At 50.9% G+C, this 14,407-nt stretch overlaps 1 protein-coding gene across 1 annotated transcript in view; it reads left to right on the plus strand.

The window, feature by feature from the left end:
* Positions 1-1,608: 1,608 nt before the first annotated feature.
* Positions 1,609-14,407, plus strand: part of OLFM2 (olfactomedin 2) — an 81,925-nt gene continuing 69,126 nt past the window's right edge. The window contains exon 1 of the mRNA XM_021676673.2: positions 1,609-1,821. Coding sequence (XP_021532348.1) covers positions 1,759-1,821 — 63 coding nt within the window. The 5' untranslated portion in view covers positions 1,609-1,758. The remainder of the gene's footprint in view (positions 1,822-14,407) is intronic.

Raw genomic sequence — 14,407 nt, forward strand, 5'->3', positions numbered from 1 at the left:
GTGACAGTTCCAGGGACACCCAAATTGGGTGTAAAGATGGGTGGCACCACACTTCACCTATTTTTCCAGTTTTCATGAATATTCTGTCCCTTGGCTAAAGGGACACCTATAGGTTGCACCCCCAAACCACCTTGCACATCTCTCTCGAGTACACCCACTCCCTTTTCTTTTCTTTTCTTTTTTTTTTTGAGACAGAGTTTTGCTCTTGTCGCCCAGGCTGGAGTGCAATGGCGAGATCTCGGCTCACCACAATCTCCGCCTCCTGAGTTCAGGCAATTCTCCTGCCTCAGCCTCCTGTGCAGCTGGGATTACAGGCGTGAGCCACCACATCCAGCTAATTTTATATTTTTAGTAGAGACGGGGTTTCTCCGTGTTGGTCAGACTGGTCTCGAACTCCCGACGTCAGGTGATCTGCCGCCTCGGCCTCCCAAAGTGCTGGGATTACAGGCGTGAGCCACCGCGCCCAGCCTCCCTTTTCTTAAGTGTAGGCTTTTTCCTTAACAAAAAATCTCCGATCTTTCATTATTTTCTGATTCCTCCTTGAATTCATTCTTGCGACGGTATCAAGAGCCTAGACACCAGCTGGGGTCAAGGTCCGACCAGCGTCTGGGGAGACCTCTCCTAGCCCACTGGTAACAGGGTCACAGAATTGCCAGGCTTCCTGGTCTCGCATATTTTATGCTCGATTTCTTCCTAATCTGACTTACTTGCCCCCCACCTCCACCCCAACACATCCGAATCCCAGGAGGGGTTGTGGGGAAGGAAGACGACTAGGGACACTTTTGGAGAAGTGAGAGGCAGAGAAAGGCTGGAAAGCCTCCCGAAAGAGAGGCAAGACAAGGACGCCCTTCATATGCAAATGGCTTAGCGTGGAGGCGGTGTTAATATTTTGATTCTCTCGGGGGATGTGGTCTTTCATCTTGGGCCATTGAAACAGGAGCGAGAAACTCTTCCAGGTGTGGCGGAGGCGGGGAGGCTTCCAGCGGGAGGGCCGGTGGGGGAATGGGGCGCCCGGGGAGAGTGAAAACGAGACGCCCCCTTTGGGGGCCAGGCCCACCCACGTGGCCATCTCTATCGGCCTCTTGCCCGTTTCTCGGTCTCCTGTTCCCACAACCCCAATTTTTTCCTCTTATTCCCGGTCTCCATCTCTGCCCCGCCCCTCTTGTCCTGGCATTGACCCCTCCTCCAACTTCCAATTTCAGACCCTGCCTCAGTTTCCCTGTTGACTCTTGAGTTTCTAGGGAGGGGGTGTTCATCATTTCTCTTCTCTGCGACCAGGCCTTCCTCCTACTCCTCTCCCCCAACCATTCATCCCCCTCCCTCCTGCAAGGTGGGAAATGCCCCCTGGAGGGTGAAATTTACAAACACGTGACGGGCACCCCTCCCCCACCTCCGCGACCCGCTCCCGGAATGGCCTGGGGGTTGGGGGGCGCTGGCGAGTCTCGTCCTCAGGTCCCCTCGCCGGTGCTGGCTCCCCCACTTCCCTGTCCCGCAGCCCCCCCAACCCGACCCTGCTGGAGCTGCTCCCGAGGAGGAGCTGGGGGCGGGGCGGGGGGCGGAGCCCGCAACAAAGACTCCGAGCGAGCGAGCGAGCGAGGGGGCGGGGGTGGGGCGGAATCCCGGCCGCCGGCTAGGCGGGGGGAGGCGGCGGCTCAGGGTCGCCCCGGCCGGGCGGGCGGGGTCACGCCTGGTGGCGGTCCCCGCGCCGAGGCGCCGCTAGGGCGGGAGGGGGTCGGGACGCCGGGCCAGGGGCGCGTCATGTGGCCGCTCACGGTCCCGCCGCCGCTGCTGCTGCTGCTGTGCTCAGGCCTGGCCGGACAGGTAGGGGCCCGGCGGGCAGGTGCGGGCGCGGGCGGCTCCGGGAGGGAGGGGGGCGCGGAGGGTTCCAGGAGAAACGGGGTCGGGAGGCTCCACGAGCCCCCCAGCTGCTGGGCGGCGAGGGGCCGGGGTCGCAGCGGGGGAGGGGCCGGGACGTGCACTCTCTGGCTTGGGAGAGGACAAGGGGGGCTTCAAATCCAGCCTCAAGCTGAGCTGGTTTGGGGGGTGGCATCTTTGGGGTTCTCAACCCCTCCATGACCTGGAGCCCCCACCCCGCCATCTCACTGGAGCTGAATGGGGTTGGGAGGGAAACTTTGGGGGGCTCTGGAGGGGGGTGGTCGCTTACCCTTGACTTCCTCATCGGGGCCGAGATGCCCAGTTTCCGAAGCCCCCCACTCCTCGCCTGCACCCCCCCAGTGTGGGGCTGGGGGCGGGACTCACGTGAGGGTGACTGACGGGGACGCGTGTGAAATGCTGTGGGGATGCAGGGTAAACGTGTGTGTCTTTGTGTCGTGGTTGGGTGTGACGGCGGGGCGGGGGGAGTTTGTGTGTGTGGCCGTAGCCGGTGCTGGGGGGGAGGTTGTCCAACTAGTGCATGAGTTGGGGTGTGATCGGTACGTGAGACAGAGTCTGTGTGTGACCGTGTCCTCATGACTGACTCCAGATGACTGGGTGTTGTACAATACGTGTGTGGCCAGGTGTGTGGCTGTGTGAGAGCCTTGGAGTGAGCATGTGCTATTCTGTGCCTTTGGGTAAATCACTCTAGAAGGGTGTGTGTGTGTGCAAGCGCTGTGTGTGCAAACGCGTTCATCCATGCACGTGTGTGTGTGTCTCTTGGTGCCTCGCACACACCATTCATGCCCTTACAGAAGCAGGTCTCTCTCCCCATGGCACCCCTCTCTTGGGCACGTTCAGGGAGCCTTGCAAAATGTGGGGCATCCAAGCTCTCTTTTGCTATTGGAAAGCCCCTCTCCTCCTCCATCTTGGGGTTGAGAGCACTCCCAAGTTCTCAGATCTGTAGGAGTTCACGGGGAAGCTGGGATCAAAAATAATAAAATAGTCATTATTACAGTGATCTGACCATTCATTACGTGCTTATGTGAGGGGTGCTGTTTCAACCACACAGCACCCCTCACATAGGCATTTAACACTAAGGCATTTAACCCCCTCTGCCTCCTCCCTACTAGGGCATGGTATTGTTAGTTACCCTCATTTTATAGATGGGAAAACTGAGGCACAGAAAAGTTAAATCACTTGCTCAAGCTCTAGAGTGACAGGTGGGACTGAACCAAGGCAGTCTGGCTCCTGAGCCCACACGATTACCCTGTTGTTAAACAATCCACTCCACGGGTGTGGACAGCGTCCGTGAAGGCGCTGGTTTTTTAGGTAGATACAAAGAAGAAAGGCAATCTGGGCACCTTCCCTTTCCTCAATCAAGAAAAGAATCAGACCCTTGTACTCATCCGGAGGGGGATGTTAAGAGGAATGGAGGTTAGACTCCAGATAGATAGAAGGATTTCCAGGCCACGAGGAGAGGTTGTGGGGTCTCCTTCCTCGCTCCTCCTTTTCCCCACGAATCTCAGCACCCACGCGTTGGGTGGGATAGGGAGTGTACCCAGCGCCAGGCATCGGGCCGCACGCAGTAGGTACTCAATGGATGTGTGAGCCCGAGAGAAGCAAAGAGACACACCTGAGAGAGACTAGAGACCAAAAGAGGCAAACACTCGAGAAACCGCTGGAAAAAAAAAATGAACCAGGAATCAAGTTGAATTATCCTTGGAGCCACCTCCCTGGGGCTTCTCTCCTCCACCCTCTGCTAGGGGGACCCTAGATTTTCTGCCTTCTCACCAAGATTGGCTAGGGTGCCAGAGTTTGCTGCCAGAGGTGCAATCGGAGGGTGACTCCTACAGCCCCCAGGGCTGGGAGGGAGTTGCTTGGGGGGCGGGACTAACGAGGTCAGTGGAGGCGGGGCTAAAGGACAACGGGGGCGTGGCTAAATGAGGTAATCCATTAAGGCGGGGCTGGTGGAATCCTGCTGCAGGCTGCAGTGCCTCCAGGCGGCTACTGCGGGAACTACATGGTTGTGAAACAGCCCCGGTGCCCCATACACCCTCTTGGCGTTGGCCCACCCAGCCTGGCACCCCAGGGAAAGAAGGGGTCTGCAGAAAGAATGCTCTGCCCCCTCTTCGCTCCCTCCATCACTTTCCAAAGACTTCTTCCCTGTCACTGATGGGCCCAGGGGTTCTTCCTAGAAATCACTCACTAATCCATTCAATGAACATATATGATTATGCACTGGTCATACGGCCACCAACCGAGTCAAATCTCTGCTCTCCCGGAGTTGGCCTAGCAGAGGAGACAGAAAATAACAGAATAACTATGTAATAGTGTCAACAACTAAATACACATATAATACAATGCAGGTTGCATGAAGAATAACAGTTAAGATATAGAAGATCAGGCCAGGCGTGGTAGCTCACCCCTGTAATCCCAGCACTTTGGGAGGCCAAGGCAGGCAGATCATGAGGTCAGGATTTCGAGACCAGCCTGACCAAAATGGTGAAACCCCATCTCTACTAAAAATACAAAGTTAGCCGGGTGTGGTGGTGTATGCCTGTAATCCCAGCTACTTGGGAGGCTGAGGCAGGAGAATCGCTTGAACTCAGGAGGCAGAGGTTGTGGTGAGCCGAGATCATGCCATTGCACTCCAGCCTGGGCAACAAAAGCAAAACTCCGTCTAAAAAAAAAAAAAGATTAGAGTGATAGCAGCCAGGCACAGAGGCTCATGCCTATAATCCCAGAACTTTGGGAGGCCAAAGTGGGTGTATCACTTGAGGTTAGGAGTTTGAGACCAGCCCGGCCAATGTGGTGAAACCCCATCTCTCCTAAAAATACAAAAATTAGCTGGGCATGGTGCACCCCTGTAGTCCCAGCTACTCGGGAGGCAGAGGCAGGAGAACTGCTTGAACTCAGGAGGTGGAGTTTGCAGCAAGCTGAGGTTATGCCACTGCACTCCAGCCTGGGCAACAGAGCAAGACTCTGTCTCAAAAAATAAATAAGTAAATAAATAAAATAAGAGAGTGGGGGCTATTTGAGCTGGTGTGGTCAGGGAATGTGTCTCTAAGGAAGTGCCATTTGAGGTGACAACTGAAGGAGGTAAGAGGGAGCCTTGTGAGTGTCCAGGGGAAGAGCATTCAAGGTGGGAGGAACAGAAGGTGCAAAGGCCCTGGGGTAAGAATAAGCTTGGTGAGTTTGAGGAACAGTGTGGATGCTGGTGAGTTTCAGGAGCAGTGTGGATGCTGGTGTGCCTGGAGAGGAGTGAGTAATGAGGAGGTGGGGGGAGATGAGACCGGGGAAGCCAGACCACTTAGGAACTTGTAAGCTGTAGGCAGAAGTTTGGATTTGACCCAGACAGCAGGAAAGCAGGGCCTGTCAGAAGCATTGTCCATCCATCCAGGGTCTATCCAAAATGTTCTCGGTTCTGGCCTGGGAGACACTTGGGGCTATGAGAGAGCTTGATAGTTCTGAGCCCCACTATTTTCCTTACGGAAAAGATGCCTTCCTGATCCCTGGGAAGTCCTCCCTCAGATCTAGCTACATCATTGGCACTATCTGGGTTTGGGGCCAACTCTTTCCTGGGGCCTGCAGAGGATGGGGAAAGGGAATAATTCAGTTTAGATAACATGCCTCAGGGAGTGTTGCAGGAGGAGGGAACTTCGCACTTGTTCCCCCCAGTAACTATCTCTGATTTCTGCTTAAATGTCACCTCCTCCAAGAGGGCCATCCTGGACAGCTTGGTAAAATAGTCCCCTTCTGCCACTCTCTGAGGGCTTACTCCTTGTTATTTTTCTTTTCTTTCTTCTTTTTTTTTTTTCTTGCTTGTATTTTTTGAGACTGAGTCTCACTCGTTGCAGGCTGGAGTGCTGTGGCATGATCTCGGCTCACTGCAACCTGTGCCTCATGGGTTCAAGCGATTCTCCTGCCTCATCCTCCTGAGCAGCTGGGACTGCAGGCACGTACCACCCCATGCCTGGCTAGTTTTTTTGTATTTTTAGTAGATGGGGTTTCACCACGTTGGCCGGGCTGGTCTCAAACTCCTCATCTCAGGTGATCTGCTGCCCAAAGTGCTGGGATTACAGGTGTGAGCCACTGTGCCCGGCCATATTTTTCCTTATAGCCCTCGTTTCCACATTTCTATGATTCTTCTATTCAGTCATTGCCTATTTCCCCACTAGAGCAGCAGTTTATCAGGGTTCAGCAGCTTTGTTGTTTCTCCAGGGTCTAGAACAGAGGCTGATGCACAGTAAATGCTCAAGAAATACCTGCTGAATGAATGGATGGATGGATGGACCCCCTCACACACACAGAGTGTCTTTCTCAAACCACAGGATTCTTGTATCAAGAGAGTATCAGAGGAACACTTGCTCCTGGATCGAAGGCACCAAGAAAACCTATTCTTCAGGCCAGGTGTGATGGCCGACACCTGTAATCCCAGCATTTTGGGAGACCAAAGCCAGAGGGTCTCTTTTCTTTTTCTTTTTTTTTTTTTGGAGATGGAGTTTTGCTCTTGTTACCCAGGCTGGAGTGCAATGGCGCAATCTCGGCTCACTGCAACCTCCGCCTCCTGGGTTCAGGCAATTCTCCTGCCTCAGCCTCCTGAGTAGCTGGGATTACAGGCAAGTGCCACCATGCCCAGCTAATTTTTTGTATTTTTAGTAGAGACGGGGTTTCACCATGTTGACCAGGATGGTCTTGATCTCTTGACCCCGTGATCCACCCACCTCGGCCTCCCAAAGTGCTAGGATTACAGGTGTGAGCCACCGCGCCCGGCAGCGGGTCTCTTGAGGCCAGGAGTTTGAGACCAGCTTGAGCAATACAGCAAGATCCCATCTCTACAATAACTTTTTCTTTCTTTTTTATTTTTGAGATGGAGCCTTGTTCTGTCACCCATGCTGGAGTATAGTGGTGTGATTATCACAGCTCACTGTAACCTCTGCCTCCCTGGCTCATGAGATTCTTGTGCCTCAGCCTCCCGAGTAGCTGGGACTACAGGGGTGTGCCACCACATCCAGCTAATTTTTGTATTTTTAGTAGAGATGTGGTTTACGATGTTGACCAGGCTGGTCTCGAACTCCTGACCTCAAGTGGTCCACCTGCCTCAGCCTCCCAAAGTGCTGGGATTACAGGCGTGAGCCCCCGTGCCCGGTTTTTACAGTAACTTTGTAAAAAATTGGCCAGGCTTGTAGTTCTACTCAGGAGGATGAGGTGTGAGGATCACTTGAACCTGGGAGTTCAAGGCTGCAGTGAGCTATGATTGCACCACTGCACTCCAGCTTGGGTAACACAGTGAGACCTTGTCTCCATAAAAAACAAAGAAAGAAAACCCATCTTCTTTACCTGTGCCTGAAATTCTACCCTGATAGGGCACTGCTATTTAGGGGTAAGACGCTGTTCACCTGGGGCTGCTTTAGAGCATGTAAATGTCCCAGGGGAGGGAAGTAAAAGGCGATTTAAAGACTCCTAGTTAGTGTAGCCCGTGGGGGCTGTGTTTAATATCGTGGAGCTCGGGCGCCATCTAGTGGTAGAATGCGGTTTGTTCAGGGACTCTGTGCGTCTCTGTGACTAAGGTGGGTGAAGGTTTGTGTTTGTGAGTATGTGGGATGGCGGTGCCCAGGTCAGGGTAAAACGGGTGAGATACTCGCCGCGGGTGAAAACATGTTTAAAATTTGCTGCTGCTGCTGATGATGATGATTTTTTGGAGATGGAGTCTTGCTGTGCTGCCCAGACTGGAGGGCAGTGGTGCAATCTCAGCTCACTGCAATCTTTGCCTCCCGGATTCAAGCGATTCTCCTGCCTCAGCCTCCCAAGTAGCTGGGATTACAGGCATGCCCCACCACACCCGGCTACTTTTTGTATTTTTAGTAGAGACAGGGTTTCACCACGTTGCCCAGGCTGGTCCTGAACTCCTGACCTCAGATGATCCGCCCACCTTGGCCTCCCAAAGTGCTGGGATTACAGGCATGAGCCACCGTGCCCGGCCTATTTCTATGACGGGGTCTTGCATGCTGGAGTGCAGTGGTGTAATCAGAGCTCACTGCAGCCTCCAACTCCTGGGCTCAAGTGATTCTTTGCCTCAGCCTTCTGAATAGCTAGAGTGACAGGTACATGGAACAGTATTCACCTACTGTGCAAAATTTAAGGGGATGCCAAAAAAAAAAAAAACCCAGTAACCAAAATAAATAATATTTTAATGGAACATTTTAAAGAGTCAAATTAATGCAAAAAAAATCTATGATGAACAAAATCAAAATTTTAAATAAATGTGGGATCCACCTCTGCACTTGCACAACTCGCCTCACTCTAATTTTGGCCCCTAGGCATGTGTCTGTGGCGTCATGTGTGTATGTGTACGTTTGGTGGCTGTGTGCGTGTTCAGGGACCATAAGCATAGGGACATGCTTGTATCATCATCACACCAGTGACTGTATCTATGTAGGCCAACCATATGGGTATGTGTGGATTTCTGATGAACCCAGTGGCCGGTGTGAGTAGTGACTTTGTAGCTCCAGGATTCAGTGTCAGTGCTTGGGAGGCAGTAATGTGCTGTTTTCATTTGTTTATTTTATTTTTAATTATTATTATTATTATTATTATTTTCAGACAGTCTCACTCTGTCGCCCAGGCTGGAGTGCAGTGGCGCGATCTTGGCTCACTGCAACCTCCGCCTCCTGGGTTCAAGCGATTTTCCTGCCTCAGCCTCCTGAGTAGCTGGGACTACAGGCACGTGCCACCACACTTGGCTAATTTTTGTATTTTTAGTAGAGACAGGGTGTCACCATGTTGGCCAGGATGGTCTTGATCTCTTGACCTTGTGATCTGCCTGTCTCGTCCTCCCAAACTGCTAGAATTGCAGGCATGAGCCACCGCGCCCGGCCATTTCTTTAGTAATTTCTATGAGAGAGACCCTGATAGAGGCACTCACTCAGGAGGGAGGGACATGACACAGTCCACTCTGAGTGGCTGTCAGTTGCCAAACTTGGGAAACAGATGCAGCAGATACATGGTACAAAGTGCCAGATGTCAAGAGTCAAGCGGGCTTCTTGGGGGAGGTGGCATTTGGGGTGGGCCTTGAGGGATGAGCGAGTGAAGACCAGAGGGTGGATGCTGAAGAAAGTCGTTGGTCATGCTGACAAGACCTGGTGGGTTTACTGTTATTTTACACACGATTCTAACCATGTGTCTGGAAATGGGAACTAGGGTAGCCTGTGATTGATGCCTGTGGTGGGTGCAGATAGGAAAACGGAAGTGAGCTTGAAAAAGTAGGTTGTGATTTGACTGTAAAGGCTTCAAAAGCTGTGTTAGGGATGTTAGAATTTATTTCTTTATATTTTTTCGAGACGGAGTCTCACCCTGTCACCCAGACTGGAGTGTAATGGCACGATCTCAGCTCACTGCAAGCTCCCCTTCTCAGGCTCAAGCGATTCTCCTGCCTCAGCCTCCCGAGTAACTGGGATTACAGGCACCCGACACCATGCCTGACTAATTTTTGTATTTTTAGGGGTTTCATCATGTTGGCCAGGCTGGTCTCAAACTCCTGACCTCGTGATCTGCCTGCCTTGGGCTACCATAGTGCTGAGATTACAGGCATCAGCCACCATGTGCAGCCCTGTCTGTTTATTTTTAGAGATTGATTCTTGCTCTGTTGCTCAGGCTGGAGTGCAGTGGTGTGATCACAACTCACTGCAGCCTCAAACTCCTGTGCTCAGGCAATCCTCTCACCTCAGCCACCTGAGTCACTGGGACCACAGGCATGTGTCACTATGCTCACATAATTTTTAAAATTTTTTTCTAGAGACAGGGTCTCACTATATTGTCCAGGCTGGTCTTGAACTCCTTGGCTCATAAGATCTCCCTCCTCAGCCTCCCAAAGTGCTGGGATTACAGGCAGGAGCCACTGCACTTGGCCTAGAATTTATTGAGCTGGTAATAGTGACTCATAGAAGAGGGTGTGTGTGTTTAAATGGAAGACTTTAAAATTTTTTAATTGCGGTAAAATATACATAATGTAAAATGTATCACCTTAGTCATTTTTTAAGTGTACAGTTCAGTAATGTTAAATACACTCACATTGTTATGCAACCAATTTCCAGAAATCTTATCTTGCAAAACTGAAACTCCGTCCCCATGAAGCACTAACTCCCCACGCCCCTCCCTCAGCCCCTGGCACCCACCATTCTAGTTTCTGTCTCTATGAACCTGATGGCCCTGGGGACCTCATGAGTGGAACCACACAGTATTTGTCTTTATCGTGTCTGGTATATACCACTTAGCATAATGTCCTCAAGGTTCATCCATGTCGTAGCGTCTGTCAGAATTTCCATCCCTTTTTTTTTTTTTTTTTTTTTTTTTGAGACAGGCTTGCTCTGTCGCCCAGGCTGGAGTGCAGTGGGATAATCTCGGCTAACTGCAACCTCCGCCTCCTGGGTTCAAGCAATCCTGCCTCAGCCTCCCAAGTGGCTGACAGGCACGTGCCACCATACCTGGCTAAATTTTTTTGTATTTTTAGTAGAGACAAGGTTTCGCCATGTTGGCCAGGCTGGTTTTGAACCTCGAGTGATCCGCCTGCCTCGGCCTTACAAAGTGTTAGGATTATAGGCGTGAGCCACCACACCCAGCCTAGAATTTCTGTCCTTTTAAAGGCTGAATCATATTCCATTTTATGGGTACACCATATTTTATTTATCCTTCATTCATCAATAAATAGACACTGGGTTGTTTTCACCTTTAAAAAAAAGTTTTGGGCCGGGCACGGTGGCTCATGCCTGTAATCCCAACACTTCAGGAGGCCAGAGCGGGTGGATCACCTAAGGTCAGGAGTTTGAGACCAGCCTGGCCAGCATGGTGAAACCCCATTTCTATTTCATATATATTAAAAATTTTAATTTTAGAGATGAGGTATCTTTCTGTCACTCAGGCTGGAGTGTGGTGGCACCATCATAGCTCACTGCGGCCTTGATCTCCTGGGCTCAAGGGATGGTCCCACCTCAGCCTCCTGAGTAGCTGGGACTACAGGTGCATGCCATCACACCTGGCTAATTCTTAACTTTTTTTTGTTTGAGACAGAGTCTCTGTCTGTTGCCCAGGTTGGAGTGCAGTGGCACAACCTCTGCTCACTGCAACCTCTGCTTCCCGGGTTGAAGCAGTTCTCTGCCTCAGCCTCCCAAGTAGCTTGGATTACAGGTGGCCACCACCACGCCTGGCTATTTTTTTGTATTTTTAGTAGAGATAGGGATTCACCATCTTGGCCAGGCTGGTCTTGAACTCCTGACCTCGTGATCCACCCACCTGGGCCTCCCAAAGTGCTGGGATTACAGGTGTGAGCCACTGCGCCCAGTCACTCATTTGTTTTGTAGAGATGAGGTCTTGTCATCTTGCTCAAGCAGGTCTTGAACTCATGGCCTGAAGCAATCCCCTCACCTCAGCCTCTCAAAGTGCTGGGATTACAGGTGTGAGCCCCCACACCTGGCCTGTTTGTTTTCACCTTTGGGCTTTTTTGAACAATACTGCTATGATCATGGGTGTACAAATGTCTCTTTGAGACACTGGATTCAATTCTTTTGTGTACATATTCAGAAGTGGTATTGCTGGGCCAGGCATGGTGGCTCACACCTGTAATCCCAGCAATTAGGAGGCTGAGGTGGGCGGATTGCTTGAGCCCAGGAGTTTGAGACCAGCTTTAGCAACATGGTGAAACCCTCTCTCTACAACAAATACAAGAATTAGCTGTGCTTGTGGTCCCAGGTACTTGGGAGGCTGAGGTGGGAGGATCACTTGAGCCCAGGAGGTCAGGGCTACAGTGAACCATGATTATACCACTGCCTGGGTGAGAGGGTAAGATCATGTCTCAAAAAAAAAAAAAGTAACTACGCTTTAAGTTTTTGAGGAAGTACAATAATATTTTCCACAGCAGGTGCACTATTTTACAAAGGGTTCCTATTTTTCCATTTCCTCACCAACACCTGTTATTTCTGTCTGAAAGCTTCTGACCACAACGTTTTTGTCAACTGAATAATATATAACTTGTTTTGTTTTGTTTAAACAGGGTCTCCCTCTGTCAGCCAGGCTAGAGTGCAGTGGCGTGATCTCGGCTCACTGCAGCCTCCGCCTTCTGGACTCAAGCCATTCTCCCACCCCAGCCTCCCAACACCCCTAGTAGCTGAGACTACACACGGCCACGCCTGGCGAATTTTTTGTAGAGATGAGGATTTCACTGTGTTGCCCAGGCTGGTCTCGAATTCCTGGGCTCAAACCACCCGCCTGCCTCAGCCTCGCAAAGTGCTGGGATTATAGGCATAAGCCATGGCGCCCAGCCATAACTCTATGTGTTTCTGTTTTAGAATATCATATATATATATATAAATCAGATATATATATATATCATATATTTATTTTTTGATTCATTAACATTGAACTCCCGGCCAATAGCACTAGATCTGATGCCTGAATGAAGCTTCTCTAACACGTTTTTTTCTCCGTGAGACACATCACAGCCTTCTTGCACTTCGAAACACTAGACTACACTTTGGCACCGTGCGTGGGGGCCACTGAAGATAGCAAAGTCATCAACAAACAGCACAAAAATATGAAAAGCTTGGCACTAAATGGAGCGTAAAAAAGACGCTTGCGTGTAGTTTCAGAGCTGGAGCAAGAACACAGCGCGTCTCATTAGACCTCAGCGGGGAAGGTGCGTGTCGGGTGACTGAAATATGTTGTCAGGCTGGGTGCAGTGGCTCACGCCTGTAATCCTGGTACTTTGGGTGGCCAGGGTGGAAGGATGACTTCAGCCCAGGCTCATCTCTACAAAAAAGAAAAAAGACAGAGATGGTGTCTCACTATGTTTCCTAGGCTGGAATTGAGTGGTGCAATCTCGACTCACTGCAACCTCCGCCTCCTGGGTTCAAGCGATTCTTGTGCATCAGCCTCCCGAGAAGCTGGGACTATAGGCACATGCCACCACACTCAGCTAATTTTTATATTTTAGTAGAGATGGGGTTTCGGCATGTTGGCCAGGCTGGTCTTGAACTCCTGACCTCAGGTGATCCGCCCACCTCGACCTCCCAAAGTGCTAGGATTACAGGCGTGAGCCACCGCGCCCGGCCATCTTTCTTTTTCTTTTCTTTCTTTTTTTTTTTTTTGTTTGTTTGTTTTGAGACAGGGTCTCACTCTCATCCAGGCTGGAGTGCAGTGGCACAATTATGGCTCACTACAGCCTCGATCTCCTGGGCTCAAGTGATCCTCCCACCTCAGCCTGATGAGTTGCTGGAACTACAGGTGCACACCACCACACCCAGCTAGTTTTTGCAGTTTTTGTAGAGATGGGGTTTCATCGTGTTGTCCAGGCTGGTCTCAAATTCCTGGGCTCAAGCCATCCTTCCACCCTGGCCTCCCAAAGTGTTGGGATTACAGGTGTGAGCCACTGCACTCAGCCAGGATTTCTTAATTTTAATGTGGTTCAAATCATTTTTTTCTTTCATGGCTAGTGCTTGTTAGTGTCCTGTTTTAAAAATCTTTGCCCAGCTGGGCGCAGTGGCTCATGCGCCTATCTTCCCAGCATTGTGGAAAGCCAAGGCAAGGCAATGGCTTGAGCCCAGAAGTTCGAGACCAGCCTGGGCAATGTGGCAACAATGTCTACCAAAAAAAAAAAAAAATTAGCCAAGTATGGTGGCATGTGCTGTAGTTCCCAGCTACTTGGAAGTTTGAGGCAGGAGGATCTCTTAAGCCAGGGAGGCTGCGGCTGCAGTGAACTCTGATCATGTAGCTGCACTCTAGCCTGGGTGACAGGGTAGGCAAAACCCTCTTTCAAAACAACAACAACGGTGGCTCACGCCTGTAATCCCAGCACTTTGGGAGGCCGAGGCGGGTGGATCATGAGGTCAAGAGATCGCGACCATCCTGGTCAACATGGTGAAACCCCGTCTCTACTAAAAATACAAAAAATTAGCTGGGCATGGTGGCGCGTGCCTGTAATCCCAGCTACTCAGGAGGCTGAGGCAGGAGAATTGCCTGAACCCAGGAGGCAGAGGTTGCGGTGAGCCGAGATCGCGCCATTGCACTCCAGCCTGGGTAACAAGAGCGAAACTCCATCTCAAAAAACAACAACAACAACAACAACAACAACAAAATAACCCACAACAAACCAAAGGGAATTATAATTCTGTGTGTTGCATAGGGGCATTCTGAGGGTTAAATGAGTTATGACACGTACTTTGCTGGCACAGGATAGTGTGAAATAAACCTCAGCAATTATTGATATTTTTCCTACAGTTATGAATTTTTTACCTCCCGGGAATTTCGAGGGAAATTTTTTTGGGGGGCTATGGAGTCTCACTCTGTCGCCCAGGCTAGAATGCAGTGGTGTGACCTCTGCAACCTCCATCTCCCAGGTTCAAATGATTCTCCTGCCTCAGCCTTCCAAGTAGCTGAGATTGCGGGCATGCACCACCACGCCCAGCTAAATTTCTTATTTTTTTTTTAGACTGAGTTTCTCTCTTGTTGCCCGGACCGGAATGCAATGGCATGATCTTGGCTC

This window comes from Aotus nancymaae, unplaced genomic scaffold (assembly GCF_030222135.1).
Source record: "Aotus nancymaae isolate 86718 unplaced genomic scaffold, 86718_ANA_hifiasm-v0.15.2.pri h1tg000028l, whole genome shotgun sequence".
NCBI lineage: Eukaryota > Metazoa > Chordata > Mammalia > Primates > Aotidae > Aotus > Aotus nancymaae.